Source organism: Eriocheir sinensis, unplaced genomic scaffold (assembly GCF_024679095.1).
Source record: "Eriocheir sinensis breed Jianghai 21 unplaced genomic scaffold, ASM2467909v1 Scaffold1031, whole genome shotgun sequence".
Lineage (NCBI taxonomy): Eukaryota > Metazoa > Arthropoda > Malacostraca > Decapoda > Varunidae > Eriocheir > Eriocheir sinensis.
The window spans coordinates 7501-24110 of NW_026110332.1; the positions used below are offsets into that span (position 1 = coordinate 7501).

Below are 16610 nucleotides of genomic sequence, written 5' to 3' on the forward strand. Positions count from 1 at the left end.
ACGCTGCTTGACAAAACTGACGCGGTTGTCATTCAGCTCACGTCATCGCTGTTAGTTAAATCTCCACGAGATGTAACCATGAGAGGCCTAACAGTACTCTTACGCTTAGCAGCTGCTCGGGTCACTACTGCTGCGCCAATCTGAGGCTCACCTTTTCCTTGCAGCCTTTCACTTTCCCCAAAATCCTCTGGATCCAACACCGCGTTAAAGGCCGATTCACACTACACCGGCACGTTTACGGCGCGTGACCGTTCCTGAACGGGGCCGTAACTGACCGGCACCAGCATGTGTCTTCACACTACACCAGCACGTAAACGGCCCGGACCTGCACGGGACCGTCATGGACCGGCAACACCGTGCTGCTCACACCGTCAGCAGCACGATCCTGTCCTTCAGCCCGGACAGCTGTGCTAACATGTTCGAGAATATTAGTGACCACGACTTGGCAGTGACAGCACTCCTTATGGAAGAAGAGGAAAATGAAAATCTCCAAAAGAAAAACAAAAGACTTTGGGCACATAAATTATTAAAGAAAAGGAAAACAGAAGGAGAATATATGCAACACTATAGCCACACAGAACTGACGGACGACGAGCAAAAGTTCCATCAGTATTTCAGGCTGCCCAAACGTCACCTTCATGAGTTGCTAAATCTACACGAGGACACCGTCACTGAAGGAAACACATCACTTAGGGAGGCAACAACAGCGAGAGAGAGAGAGAGAGAGAGAGAGAGAGAGAGAGAGAGAGAGAGAGAGAGAGAGAGAGAATGAATGCGGTGCTACGCTCCCCGAGGCCACGCCTGTCTGCTGTGCAGGTGCCGGTCGGGGAGGGAAGCGTGTTCACACTATCCAGCACTGACCGGCTACGGTCCGTTCCGTACCGGCGCGGACCTGCACAATATTCTCGCCGACAATCCCGACCGGCAAGTGCTGGGGACGGTCCGCGCCGGAGACGTGCAGGTCCGTAGCAGTGTGAACACAACAATAGCTTTCCCATTGAAGAATATTTTGTCGGTCCGGAACGGTACGGTCCGTGCCGGTCACTTTACGTATAGTGTGAATCAGCCTTAGGGTGTTTGAGTTACTGCAGTCTTACTCACCCCGTAAGTAGCTCCGGGAATGTTGCCAATCATTAAATCATAGAGCGGTGTTTCGAGTGTCACCGCCATGATCCAGCCTGTGTAGCAAGGTGACTTGACCTTTATCTTGACCTCAGGAGCTATCACTGGCGCGCTATTCAACAGCCATATTTTTCTCCGTTCGCCTGTGAATTCATGGCTCCTAGCTAAGCTGTGCCTCAGTGTACAAATGGTAGAACCACTATCCCGCATCACCGTGACCTCTCGGTCTCCTACCCAACCTTTACTCAGGTTCAACGGATCATCGTACTAATTTGTGGCTGCTCCGGCCAGTAGTCATTGATTCTGCGCCTCATCGCGATACTGGCCATTCACGAAGGGCACCTTGGTGGCGACGCCTGCTTCCTGCCAACATTCCCATGCTGCGTTACACCTTCCTGCCTTACTGCAGCATTTTTGTGCCACTTAGAGTAGTTACCCTGATTCGGTCGCGGCCCATAACTTCCAGTCTTCGGACGCAGTGCATAATTCCGGTTACTTTTGGCTGAAGGCCACGGGCGACTAATCGCACCTGTATGTGGCCCACCTGAGGCCATCTTTCTTCCAGGGGCATCACTCTGCATGTTACTGTTTTAACGACAGGCTTTTTCGTCCTACCGCAGGCCTCAAAATAAGAATTAGCCATTTCCTTCATATCCTCCAATTTCCTCACCTTGTCTATTTTGAGCCTCGTGACTAATTCATCTGGGCAGGATTTTACGTACTGCACACGCAATATTAGGTCCTTCACACCTTCTGCTGTTTCCTCAGCACCGTCTTTCTTGAGCCATTGCTCTAAGTACCTTTTGAGGCGAGCAGCAAATTGAATTGCTGTCTCATCGTCATTTGTGGAGGCAGAGGAAAAATGTTTCTTCAAATCATCAACTGACATTCCATAAAGTGCTAATAATGCCTCCTTCATATCCTTATACTCACGAGAGTCCTCATCCAGTCTATGAATCACCTCCAAAGCTTTACCTTCAAAAAGACTCATGAACTGAACACGCTTGGTGACCTCATCATAGTGCATTAGGTTTGCGGCTTCCTCAAACAGCGCTATAAAAATCTCTCTATCTTGTCACCTTCCTTGAAATGATTAAGCTTTAGCCTTGGGGAAACTACTGTATTATTATGAGTTAGTACCACCAGTCCCATTATTCGCCGCCTGTAGCTCGGCTAGTTTTACTGCTTGTGGCTCCTTTTCTCGCTCTCTCTCGACTTCCAGTTTCCCTAATTCTAGCTGGTGTTGCTCTCTCTCTCTCTCTCTCTCTCTCTCTCTCTCTCTCTCTCTCTCTCTCTCTCTCTCTCTCTCTCTCTCTCTCTCTCTCTCTCTCTCTCTCTCCTTTTCTCTCTCTCTCCTTTTCCCTCTCTTTCTCCTGCTCTCTGAGTATGTAGTCTTTGGTTTCCTTAGCATTCAACCCTTTCTCTTCCGCTTCCTGTTTCCACTGTGATACAGACATCTTGCTAGTGCCCACTTCACGAGCCTAACAGCCAATACTTAGTCCTGTGGAGTGTGAGGTCTGGCCCTGTTCGGGCGCCAATTAATGTGGGGTTCTTGAAAGGTCTGGACTTCCGAAGATCTCGAAGATTTATTTGTCTTTATTTTTACCGACCCGACCTGTCACACTCACATAGGGATAAGCAAAAAACAGCTGTATCCTACTCTTAAGTTTATTTAATCACACAAGCAAGAAAAATATGCTGGAATGAGGAATTATGTCAGTAGTCCACGCATACAGCTACCTCGCTAACCGTCTTAAAATACCTTATACTAAGACAATATACTTATCAAACAGTAGATGGGCGCGCCTGGGGCCGCCCGCGGATGCCACGTGGTCCTCAAGCCCACGATAGAGTCCCCCTGGGTCGAAAACACACACGCCGCCTTCCAAATACACTCGTAAACACGCCTCTCGTAACCTCCCAGGGCCGCCCCTGACCTGAAGCACACAGTCGAGGTGACTTGTGGATACTTGCAGGGTAGGAAGACCCACCACGATGTAACCACATGGAGAGGAGGGAGAGAGAGAGAGAGAGAGAGAGAGAGAGAGAGAGAGAGAGAGAGAGAGAGAGGGGGGCACGACCGCCCGTGAGCGATGTCACACGAAGAAGAGGCGGCGGGCGGTCAACTTGGGTCGCCCTTGCTTGCCCGGCCCGGCGGTCAAGATGCCAGCACTCGCCACAACTGACATCTCTCGTTCTGAACATAAGAACATAAGAACATAGGGAAACTGCAAGAGGCCGGGTGGCCTACACAGGGCAGCTCCAGAATCCCCCCAACTACTCACGGTGGGTGAGGTGTAGTTACAGGGGTTACAGGTAGAGGCTTGATCCTCGTTATACCGGCGGTACCCAGGCACGCATCCAGTACCCCGTCACCTTACTGCACCCACACCTCACTGCCACCTGTCGTCCTCGTCCATGTAGCTATCCAGTCTACTCTTAAAACAAGCTATCGTCCCTGCACTAACTATGTGATTGCTGAGTCTATTCCATTCCCCCACCACCCTATTACTAAACCAATGCTTGCCTATATCTCTCCTAAATCTATACTTTTCTAATTTAAATCCATTACTGCGAGTTCTATCCTGCTGGCTAATTCTTAGTACTTTACTTATATCGCCTTTGTTGTGACCCTTGACCCATTTAAATACTTCTATCAGATCTCCCCGCACTCTTCGTCTCTCTAGTGAATGTAAGTTTAGATGTTTCAGCCTATTTTGATATGGGAGGTTCCTCAGCCCCTGAATCATCTTGGTCATCCTCCTCTGAACTGATTCTCGCAAGTTGATGTCCATTCTGTAGTGTGGGCACCAAAACTGGACAGCATAATCTAAGTGTGGCCTAACTAACGCTAAATAGAGTCTGAGGATGACCTCTGCACTCCTGTTGGTTACCGTCCTGTTAATAAAGCCTAATACCCTGTTAGCCCTATTCCTCGCACTAATACATTGCTTCCTTAGTTTTAGGTCAGAGTTCACTAACACTCCCAAATCCCTTTCACACTCAGACCTGCCTATCGCTGTGGAGTCTAAACTATACCCGTGTAATGGGTTGCGTGTTCCTACACTAAGTACGCTACACTTGGTGATGTTAAAATTCATCTGCCATTTCTCTGACCAAGCTGACAGTTTGTTGAGATCCTCCTGCAGTGCTCTAGCATCCTCCCCTGTCCTAATAGTGCGTCCTATTTTGGTGTCATCTGCAAATTTACCTATGTCACTAGTTATCCCATTGTCTATGTCATTGATGTAGATAATGAATAGAAGCGGGCCTAAAACTGAACCTTGAGGAACCCCACTGGTAACATTACCCCATTCGGATTTTTTACCGTTAATGGTAACCCTCTGTTTCCTGTCGCTAATCCACGCCTTAATCCAATCAAATACCTTCCCTCTTATCCCATGAGCCCTGACTTTATTTAACAGTCTCTGGTGAGGTACCTTATCGAAGGCCTTACTAAACCCAAGATTAACTACATCATAGCTCTCATCATTGTCAGCTGCCTCGTATACTCTATTGTAAAAGGATATAAGATTAGTGAGGCACGACTTTCCTTTAGTAAACCCATGCTGTGAGTCGTGAATTAAACTATGTCTGTCTATATGGTCCCTAATACTATCAGCTATTATTGACTCAATCATTTTACCTATAACTGACGTCAAACTAATCGGCCTATAGTTCTCCATAGAAGATTTGTCTCCCTTCTTAAATATTGGAATAACGTGTGCCTGCCTCCATGAAACAGGCACCACCCCTGTGTCTAGTGACTTCCTAAATACTTCTGTTAACTGCCCACTTATTTCAGTTTCGCATTCCTTTATTACCCTGGGGAAAAGTTCATCTGGCCCTGGCGCCTTAGTGACTTTAAGTCTATCTATCTGTCTAATCACGAGCTCCCTTCTTATGTTGATGTCGGTTAATTCTTCTACCTCTTCTCCCCTGTAGATCTGTTCTCCCTGAGGTATATCATCTAATCTTTCCTTGGTAAATACAGTTAAGAAATATCTATTTAACGCCTCGCTCATTTCCTCATCACTATCAATCAGTGATTCTCCTGACTTAAGCGACCCTATCTTATCCCTAACCTTGGTCTTATAAAGCTGAAAGAAGCCCTTTGGATTGGTCTTTGCTTCCCTGGCAATTCTAATCTCATAATTACGTTTTGCCATACGTGTGTTCTTCTTTACTGCTCTAGCTAAATCGTTGTAACTATCCCTTAGGTGAGTTTCCCCCCTTTTAATTCTAACATATAGTCCTCTTTTCCTTCCTATTTCAGTTTTTAGCCTGTCTGTCATCCATCGCGGGTAATTACCTGTTGACCTGACTTCCCTGTGAGGTATAAACTGTTTCTGTCCTAGTTTAATCTCCCTGACCAGACTATTGTACTCACCCTCCAAGCTACTGACCTGACTAGTGACCTCACCAGAGACTACCACCCCTCCCTGCTCTGGGTCCTGACCTACTTCTGATCTCACTCCCCTAAGCCTCTGCAGCTGTTTTCTTAACCCTTCATAGTCTGCCTTCCTGAAGTCAGGTATTAATGTGTTGTTACTGCTTACTCTATCCTCCCATCTAATATTAAATCTAATTTCCTTATGATCACTGTTACCTAATGAATCCCCAACCTCAATGTTGCTTATTATGTCCTCTCTATTAGTTAACAACAAATCCAAAATATTTTCTTCCCTCGTTGGCGTTCTAATTAACTGCTTAAGAAAACTATCCTGTATCACATCTAACAAATCCTGTGCCTCTTGGTCTCCGGATAAAGTATCCCACTCTATGTTCCTATAACTGAAATCCCCAATTACACACACATTCCTATATCTTGACGCCCTACTAATTTCTTGTAAAAGGGGTTGGCTACTGTCCCTGGTAAGGTTGGGCGGTCTGTAAAGTACTCCGATGACAAGCTTCTCCTTCCTACCTATTGTTTCTACCCAGAGGGATTCTGTATTGCTATCTTCCTTCATTGAGTTGTTAATGACACACTTAAGATTGTTCCTGACGAAGAGTGAGACCCCACCCCCCTTCCTGCGTATTCGATCTTGGTGGAATAACTTATACCCTTCAATCTCTAATTCTGGGAGAAAGTGTCTGTCTGCAGTGTTTATCCATGACTCTGTGATAGCTATCATATCAAATTTCTCTACGCACGCCTTTCCCCTCAATAATTCTATCTTATTCCTAATACTTCTACTGTTTGTATAGTACACATTTAGACCTACCCCTTGCCTTACCCTGCAGCCGCTATTATTATTACTACATTTAGTGCTCCCACTTGGTATTGCCATCTTAGGCCCCTTCTTACTTACCCTAAAAAACCCTGCAGGGCCCCCAACCCACGTTCAAGGGCATCAGACAAGATCTGTACCCCCTCCCATGAAAGGTGAACCCCGTCCCTCTGGTAGAGGTGGTTCTTGCCAAAGAAACTGTCCCAGGCGTCGACAAATTTCCATCCATTGGCTTTGCAATAATCTGCCAACCTACAGTTTAATGCAATAGCCCTGGACATCCAAATGGCACCAACCCGCCGCCTTGGCAGAACCCCACACACCACAGGAACCCCGCCTTTGGTCGTAATTCTTCGAATAGCCTCAATGTAGCGACGCAGGAGCTGCTCACTACCTAACCTGCCTATGTCGTTGCACTTAATCTAACGCTCTTACGGCTATGGGTTATTATTTATTAATACCCTAACACAATGCACTAAGTAAAAATGGGTCATACATCCCACAATTATTTCACTACTGGCAGCAATAGGCGATAATAAATATTGGATAAGCTCCGCCCACGTCTCGCCTGGGTCTGGGTCTGGGAAGCGTAGGAATTTTCTCTTTTCCCTAATAAAATGCCGGGGACTTCCACGGAAATTTCCACTCTCGGCTATTTCTTAGCATGGGGAATTCATGACAATATATATATATATATATATATATATATATATATATATATATATATATATATATATATATATATATATATATATATATATATATATATGTGTGTGTGTGTGTGTGTGTGTGTGTGTGTGTGTGTGTGTGTGTGTGTGTGTGTGTGTGTGTGTGTGAGAGAGAGAGAGAGAGAGAGAGAGAGAGAGAGAGAGAGTGCAAATACGGGCTAGGGTTTAAATATGGGCAAACGAGATTCTAGCTGTGTGAGGCGCTGTATCTTGAAGGGAGACATGCGAGTCATTACTTTGAAGGCGCTTTTAGCTGCGCTGCGATCAGCCCACTGGACAGATGCGTGACGCCCATGAACATTTTTATCACAGTGTTAAAGTTTTTTTCAAAGGTATTTTTTTTCATTTTTTCCCGTGCATATGCTTCTTTATTAAATTATTTTCCAAGGTCAAGTGATAAGTTTAAGAAATGAACTTTAAAGTCAGCATATATTTTATTAGCAAATATACAACATCTATTGATACTACTCATATTTGAAATATGGCTTGATGCTATTAGTATGGGCTACCCTTCCTAATACGGGCTCCAGCCATCAGAAGGAAGACAAGTAACAGGGGTCGAAAGAGAGCTGGGGCGTGTCTCTTAAGAGGAAAACCTTACAAGAAGTCACCAACTAAATATAAGTGAAATCAAATGTGGAGAAACCGAAGAAGAGTTTAGATTTTTATTCAAGAAAGAATAGACCTAAGAAAAGACTCCAATAAAGAGAAACAATAAAGTTGCTAGGAAAGTATACACTCAAGAGTGAGACAGTAAACGTGGTGCAGGTATTTTACAAGACGGTGAGATGGCAATGTCTGGTGGGACACAAGAGCCAGGAGAAGGTGCTGCCTGCCTTGTCTGTGACAGGAACTTTTCTGATGATAAAAGAGGTGAGCTGTGGGTTCAGTGTACGTTGTGTTAACTGTGGGCACACGATGAATGTGCAGGAGTTGAGTGGATGGATCTTTGTGTGACTATTGTAAATAACTAGAAGTGTAAAGATTTTTTTTCCAAACATTTTTTCATATAACAAAATAATACGGAAACATTTCTTTATATAACAAAATAATAGGGAAACATTTCTTCATATAACAAAATAATAGGGAAACATTAATTCATATAACAAAATAACAGGGAAACATTTCTTTATATAACAAAATAATAGGGAAACATTTCTTCATATAACAAAATAACAGGGAAACATTTCATTACAATACTAATATGGAAAAAGCTTTATTAATCTGTGAGTACTTACGGCTGTGTATGAAAATAATTAGTCAAGGGTAGTACCTGTGGCACTCAGTTTCTCCACCCTTAACCCGTTTATATACGCCATTAATTATGAAAAGAATTAGTCAAGGGTAGTACCTGTGGCACTCAGTTTCTCCACCCTTAACCCGTTTATATACGCCATTAATTATGAAAAGAATTAGTCAAGGGTAGTACCTGTGGCACTCAGTTTCTCCACCCTTAACCCGTTTATATACGCCATTAATTATAAAAAGAATTAGTCAAGGGTAGTACCTGTGGCACTCAGTTTCTCCACCCCGTTTATATACGCCATTAATTATATCTTAAATAGGCAGCCCATATTTGCACCACCATTTAACAAACAGCGATTTTGAGTAACTGAATAAAAAAGTTACTGGACAGAAAACTGTAATGATTGTTAAGGACGTTGCATGCTTAGCGTTGTAAACATAACTTATTTTGTAATGCAGATATTATTTTATTTAACCGCCGTTAAAACGCAAAGATATTTGGAGAAAAAAATGGTAGCCCATATTTGCGCCATCTCTCTCTCTCTCTCTCTCTCTCTCTCTCTCTCTCTCTCTCTCTCTCTCTCTCTCTCTCTCTCTCTCTCTATATATATATATATATATATATATATATATATATATATATATATATCTATATAAAAATATATATATATATATATATATATACACACACACACACACACACACAGACTAAACGTCAGAATGCTCAGGAAGAATTAGATGAACTATTTTTTTCGCAAACTAAAATACGTAACCTACTTAATTTTGGCATCTGTAATGTGGCTCTTTTCTCTGCCCTTCTTTCGCCGTTTCCAAGAGTTGTCTGGCAGGCGAAGCTTCTCGAGCCCTCCCCGGCGACGGCCCTGCGCTGGTGTTGTCAACGCCAACACGTAACGGTCATTTCTCGACTCGAGTAGGCTGCTCCTAATGTTAGTAATACAGTTAGAAAAGAACGCACTTAACCCTGACGTTAAAAAATATATATTGAAAGTTAGAAAGTAATTCCAAAACGCCATCAGTTTGAAATTACTTTATATTAGTAGATATTTTAGTACTAGACCATTTCAAAACGTGAAACAAAAAAAAACAAAAAATTCGCGTGTTTAGTAAGTAAATATAGTTTCCTTACTAATGCTTGATGCTACTGAACACGAACTTACAAATTAACGGTTAATGGAGGGCGGTTCGATAGTCAAAGTTATGAGTATTCCGAGCACTAAGCTGAGTATTAGCATTAGTCTCTTAGCGTGTACAAATCTACAGGCGTAATTCACCATGATCTGGTCAAGCTCTAAACTTGCGATCTCCTGTCAGTGCCCTCCTCTGATGAGCTTTGGAGTGCTTGTGACGGCTGTTCGGGAACGGCTGGACCCTCACCCCCACACACCCTTGTGAGCCTTAACACAACTCCCACCTGACGCCCATTCACTGCAGGATGGACAGGGGACACGTACTGAAGAGACTGCCCATCCGCCTCCTCTCTGCCCGGGAAATTCCCAATCTCTCTACGGGTGTGTGGTCCCTGAGTGGAGACGCTCGGCTGTAGTTTCCAACTTAATCACGGGGCGTTCTGGAAATTACTCTCTGCGATTCCCAATCAAAATTACCCTGACTGATTCCAACTAAACCGAACCTAACCCAACCTAACCTAACCTGACCTAAGGTAGCCCGCCTTGTTCAGGAGTGGGCACCACATACCAGTATAGAGAAGGGAAATACACCCCAATGAAACCAAGGTCCTCTCGGTTGCGAGACGAGCGTGCCCATCCCTGCAGTACAAAGCTGTGTGTGTGTGTGTGTGTGTGTGTGTGTGTGTGTGTGTGTGTGTGTTCTATCTTTAAATCATTTGTAAACCATCTTTTTTCATTTAATATAGATGGAAATATCTCTAATGATAATAATATGCTGCCTCATTTCAGGACGAGTCTCTAGGTGCTGCGGCAATATCTCCAGCAGCCAAGGCAAGATGGGGACACCAGACGGTGAGAGAGTTCTTTCTCTGGCAGCCCTGGGCCGTCCCTTCCGCTTAGGGATGCTTTACGACAGCAGGACCGAAAGACTGATACCCGGCATTACTTTGTGGGACGAGGCCACACTGCAGAACAAAACAGAGCAGCAGCTGGAGACCAGTGACTTCCACGTGTCCTGCTCTGACTCTCTAGATGACAAGGCTTCGGCGCTGGAGGTGAACGCCTCGCTCAAACTTAGTTTCTTGGGCGGCCTTGTGGAAGTGGAAGGAGCAGCAAAATACCTCGACAACAGGAAGAGCTCCAGCCACCAGGAACGCGTGACCTTGCAGTACAAGTGCACAACTCGGTCGGAGAGCATGACGATGGAGCAGTTAGGTCAGGGGCGAGTCCAGCATCAACAAGTGTTTGATCACGGAACAGCAACGCACGTCGTCACAAGTATCATTTATGGTGCACAGGCATTTTTCATCTTTGACAGACAACATTCGTCTTCAAGCCATGAAAAAGAAGTGGAAGGAAATGTCCATGCATTGATAAGGAAAATACCTTGTATAAAGATAGATGGAAAGGGCGAACTCCAGTTATCAGAAAATGAAAAGAAAAAAACGGAAGAGTTTACTTGTAGATTTTTCGGAGACTTTTTGTTGCGCCAGAACCCTTCGTCTTTCTCTGATGCAGTGAGGCTCTACCAAGAACTTCCGAAGCTTTTGGGAGTTGGAGGAGAGAAAGCGGTGCCAGTCAAGGTTCAGTTGTATCCTCTCTGCCTAATTGATAACAAAGCAATTAGACTGGTGCGAGAGATTAGCGTTAATTTAGTCAGTGAAACGGAGAAGTTCTTTGAAGACATGCAGGAGATCAGCATTAAATGCAAGGACATTTTGAAATCAGATGCAGTAAAGCGTTTCCAGGGCATTGAGTATCAAATACGAGAATACATAAATATAACAGAGACTTACAAACGTATGATTCAGAAGGAACTGTCTGAGATGCTGCCCCGTATCAGAGGAGGCGGAGACGAAGAGGGATGTTTGGTGGAACTCTTGAACAAAATGAGCCGGTCTCCACTCAGCTGTCTCGCTCTCCGATCCTGGCTCCAGGCAAAATGCACACAGGTAAAAGTTCTCAATGAGTATACAAAAGCTCTGGGTGACATTAAATTTGCTACAGAACCAGGCGATTTGGAGTCTGTTATCATGAACCCGGATAGCACGTATTCCCTGTGCTTGAGCATTTCAATACCCTCACATGACTCCCAGCTGGAGACAATGAAGCGATGCTGCCATGAAACTCAGTTTATGAACACTCCTGACGTAGCTGGTGGTTCAGCCGCACCTCAGCAGATAAACAGCAATTCCATGATGGAAGTGGCCACTGTGTTCAGAAATTTTTATTCTGCCAATGAAACCAAGAAGGAATTGTCATTTTTAGTGTCGCAAGAGTTTTGTGAATCTGATGCATTTTTTGCTCGGGTCAAGTGCTATAAATATGGCAGACTTGTCAGTGGCGACTATGAATTGCCGTCAGCGCCGGAGAGAGTCATGGTTGAAGACACCACGCACGATAGTGTCACCATTAGCTGGAGTCCGCCCAAATATGGGGCTTCTTCTGCGAAGTGCTATGTTGTTAGCTGCTGCAAGGAAGGAGAGCATTCAGTTTTCTCAACGCTCACTGTAAACCCTGATCATAGACAGGCTTCCATATCTTGCCTGGACGCCAACACAGCATATGAGTTCCGGGTGTGGGCCAGGGACGAGGTCGGAGATGGTCCCGTCGGGAATGCCATAGTGACAGTGAGGACAAGGCCTGCCAGTCCTCCCCAGCACCTTAGAACTCTGAAGAGGTCTCCAACGAAGATATGTCTGAAATGGATGCCTCCCTCATGTGTAGCCAACGGATGCAAGATCGAAGGGTACATTGTTAAGGAGGAAACAAGCGCCAGTCACTGGGTAGAAAAAGCGCGCACTTCCGGAAATAAACTGTCCCACGTAGTGAATGTTGACCCTAACACTGTCGCCAGATTCAAGGTGGCAGCCTCATGCGGCCCAGCTGGAGTAAGCCGTGACAGTGACGTTAGCATCATGGATCCTGCTACCCCAGTCACTCTCCTTGATCTCAAAGAATGCATTTGTGATGAATCATCTTTGATACAAAACAATCCCAACATCTACAAACCCAATCTAAAAGTGATTTCAAGAAATTCTGTGGACATGATTGAAAAGCTTGAATTTGGAGATCACAAACCAAATGTCACAGAGAAAGTCATAATGCTCGTGGGTGCGACCGGTTCCGGCAAAACAACGCTAATCAACGGTCTTGTGAACTACATCTTCGGAGTCGAGTGGAAAGACCAGTTTCGTTTCAAGATGGTTCTGGAGCCCAACGTTTCTAACCAAGCAATGAGTCAGACCACAAAAATCACTTCGTACACCCTACACCACCAGGAGGGCTTCAGGGTGCCCTACACCCTCACCATCATAGACACGCCAGGCTTTGGAGATGTGAGCGGCATCATGCGGGACAAAGAGATAACTGAAAGTATCCGAAAGTTTTTCACAGCCTATGGTGCGGATGGCATCAGCCACATCGATGCTGTTGGCTTTGTAGCCAATTCCTCACTTCCCAGACTAACGCCAACGCAGAAATATATATTTGACCAGATTTTGTCTCTTTTCGGGAAAGACATTGCTGACAATATATTTTTACTTCTCACCTTTGCGGATGGCAAAAAACCTCAGGTTTTAAGTGGAATCAAGGAAGCAAAAATACCCTACAAAAAGCACTTCAAATTCAACAACTCTGCTCTATATGCACACCAGAGTAGTGAGTGCGACGAGAATGAACACGACAGTGATGCAGATGAAGGAGAGTGGAACTTCGACAGTCTGTTTTGGGATATGGGATTCAGGAGCTTTGATTTGTTTCTTAAACAGCTTAACATCGTTGAGAGTAAGAGTCTCATCCTTACACAGGATGTGCTCACTGAGAGGAACAGACTTCAGATTTACGTTATTGGCATACAAAGGGATATTAGGCAAGGCCTTACCACCTTAGAGAGGCTCAGGAAAGAAATAGATATGCTGCAAACACATCATGCAGATATAGAGAGAAACAAAAACTTTGAGTATGAAGTTGAAGAAGAGATATATGTACAAACGCCTATCCCCTCTGGTCAGTATATAACAAACTGCATCCATTGTAATCGCACGTGCCATGAGAATTGTAAGATCCCTGAGGATCAAAGAAAAAGTGGATGCACGGCGATGAAAAATGGCAGCTGCCATGTTGCCCAGGAAAGTGTCATTGGACGATGCACAAGAACTTCCCATTCAAATATGAACTAACAATGAAGAAGACCAAGAAGACAGTCAACGAACTCCGCCAGCGCTATGAAGAAGCCACCCAGAAAAAGCTAACTACGGAAAATCTTATTGAGGAAGTTAACGGAGAATTCGAAGCCCTAAAAGTTAAAGTTTTGGGCATGACTAACTCTGTGAGAAAGTCTCTCCAACGGCTTCAGGAAATAGCTTTAAGACCCAACCCACTGACCACAGTGCAATACATTGACATACTGATGGAGTCCGAGAGAAGCCAAGCAGAGCCGGGATGGCAGGCAAGGCTGGAACAGCTCAGCAACGTCAGGAAAGAGGCTGAGTACATGGAAATGATAGCTGACAAAGGTTTCGACCCTTTTAAACAATATATAGAAAAAATTCAGATTAAAACAAAAGCTACAAAACATTGGACATCTAAAGTTATTAGTTACTGTAAGAAAAATTTCATAAGCTCTGATGAATAGGTTCCCAGGCATAAAGTTGTGCAGACGTATGTATCTTCTCAGAGAGGATGTACATTAGTACTGTACACTGAACAATGTCCCTCCATATACATACAAAATTTGTCATAAGATAAAGACATAGTGATTTTTTACTTATTCCAGCAGATTTTCTTGAAAGGATATTGGTGGCGACAAACGTTTTCCATGGACTGCTTCCAATTCTGTTCCACTCACAACTGTTATGTTAAGGAGTTGCTTCAGTCGCTTTTAAGCCTGAAGAGAAGCATGATAGAGGAAGGGGCTTTTGTACGCTGTAGTAATGGATTCAAAGCTCCATAACAATGCCATTACTAGTCCCTTACAGGACAAGGACCTGTCCCAACACTCTACACCTCTGTCTGATGTTAGTGTATTCCATGCTGCTCCGACAAATGTTTTTTTTATTTTTTTATGTCACCTTGTCAAAGTTGTTCCCTTCATGTACGCTAGACCTGCTCGTAGAGTACAACCAATACAAAGGTTATCACAAATTATTTTTTATTGTTGTACTTACACAAGATAAACATTAGACGAACAGATTGTGGCCCCACTTTGGTTTAGTAGGACACCAAGAATCTTTTCCTCCATGTCAGGAATTCGCTCTTAATGCATTAATTGCAAATGATAATATTAAACTATTGTTAGGGCAAACTTTTGTTAACTCGTGATTGCAGTGATTTTAGGAGTATTTATCATAATTACTGGATGTTTCATTTGAAAAAATGCATTTTGTCATGTCACTATACAAAGAAAAGCACAAAAAAAGAAGTCGAAGACAAAGGACCAATCAGTCCACGAAAGACTGCCCATGTGTACATTTGCATCAATTTGCCATCCCAATCAATTATCTGAATGTATTCGCCTGTCTATCAATCTATGCATTTATCCATATATACACATGGAAGAAAAAATCATATATATATATATATATATATATATATATATATATATATATATATATATATATATATATATATATATATATATATATATATATATATATATATATATATATATATATATATATATATATATATATATATATATATATATATATATATATATATATATATATATATATATATATATATATATATATATATATATATATATATATATATATATATATATATATATATATATATATATATATATATATATATATATATATATATATATATATATATATATATATATATATATATATATATATATATATATATATATATATATATATATATATATATATATATCTATATATATATATATATATATATATATATATATATATATATATATGTGTTGCTGTGTGTGTGTGTGTGTGGGTGTGTGTGTGTGTGTCTTGTCAAAAGGTGGGAAGGATTTACTGTTGATATATGTGAAAATACATTACTCCATTGATTAGACTACTGCATGTAAAAGGAATGTGTAGTTTTAAGTTTGGATACCAGCTGTGCTGAGGGTAGTCTGCCAGCAGCGCATGAGGCTGTCAGGATGGCTGATGTGGATCACTTCTCCTGATGCCACGTCAGTTGTCCTCCTACCGTCCAGTGTCCGGTGCTGGCCCGTATCGGTTTCATCTTCATCTGAGGTGTATATTGTACGTATATAGGATATTGTAAAGTACCGTAGTTAATGCAGTGTGACTGTTCTGGCGATACCAACGAGGCATTGTTTACCGCCCAATTATTATTTTTTTGTGCTGCCTCCAGCGTTGGTAGGCTTTCTTGAGGGGCCCGTTAGTGGCGCAGGCTAATTATATTTATGGTGGCTGCCGTGATGTATGAGCCATGCATGGCACATGCTGACCCCGGTGCTCCTCTTAACTGAAGTCGCTGAAGTTAAGACTGATTGAAGATCCGGACAGCAATAACTTGAAATATCAACGTGTTTCAGTGAGGATTCAGGCCAGTTCACGCTAGGTCCACGCTAACCACTCGGCCACTGCCTCCCCTGGTAATTATGAGTGATTGATATGCACGGGAGTTTTCCATCTCAATCATTGGTTACGTGAACATGTCATTCTGTCGAACTTGCATTTTTCAAGCGGCAGCAAGTCAGGCCACCGCTGGCAGCCGCACGATCAAGACACTCACGCGCGCCGGAGCTGTGAATATCGTTATTGTTTGAGCTCCGCTGAGAATATGATGATTGCAGTCTGGCACTGCGGACACTGTATGGACCTGGCTTGGTTATTATTGCCCTGTGTGGCAATGGGGCACAAGTCTGCGCAGTGTGAAACTATGGAATGTGTTAGTTGTTTGAAAGCCCATGTTGTACGTGGAGAGTTTGTTTTGCATTACTATTGTTTATGCCTGTTCATAAGTCAGAGTCCATTAGCCTAAAATCTGTTCTCCTGTATAAAGGCACATTATGTCTGTAATTACGATGATTTTCTATTGACCTGGCCTGGGGGCAGAGGACTGGATGTTACTGTATTGTCTTTTCTGATTTACTCATGTTCACAGGTGAATGCAAT

At 43.2% G+C, this 16610-nt stretch overlaps 1 protein-coding gene across 1 annotated transcript in view; it reads left to right on the forward strand.

The window, feature by feature from the left end:
- The window catches only part of LOC126989052 (uncharacterized), a 17403-nt gene extending 2336 nt beyond the window's left edge, over positions 1 to 15067 (forward strand). The window contains 2 exon segments of the mRNA XM_050847601.1: positions 10267 to 13596; positions 13599 to 15067. Coding sequence (XP_050703558.1) covers positions 10314 to 13596; positions 13599 to 14113 — 3798 coding nt within the window. The 5' untranslated portion in view covers positions 10267 to 10313 and the 3' untranslated portion in view covers positions 14114 to 15067.
- The last annotated feature ends 1543 nt before the right edge of the window (positions 15068 to 16610 follow it).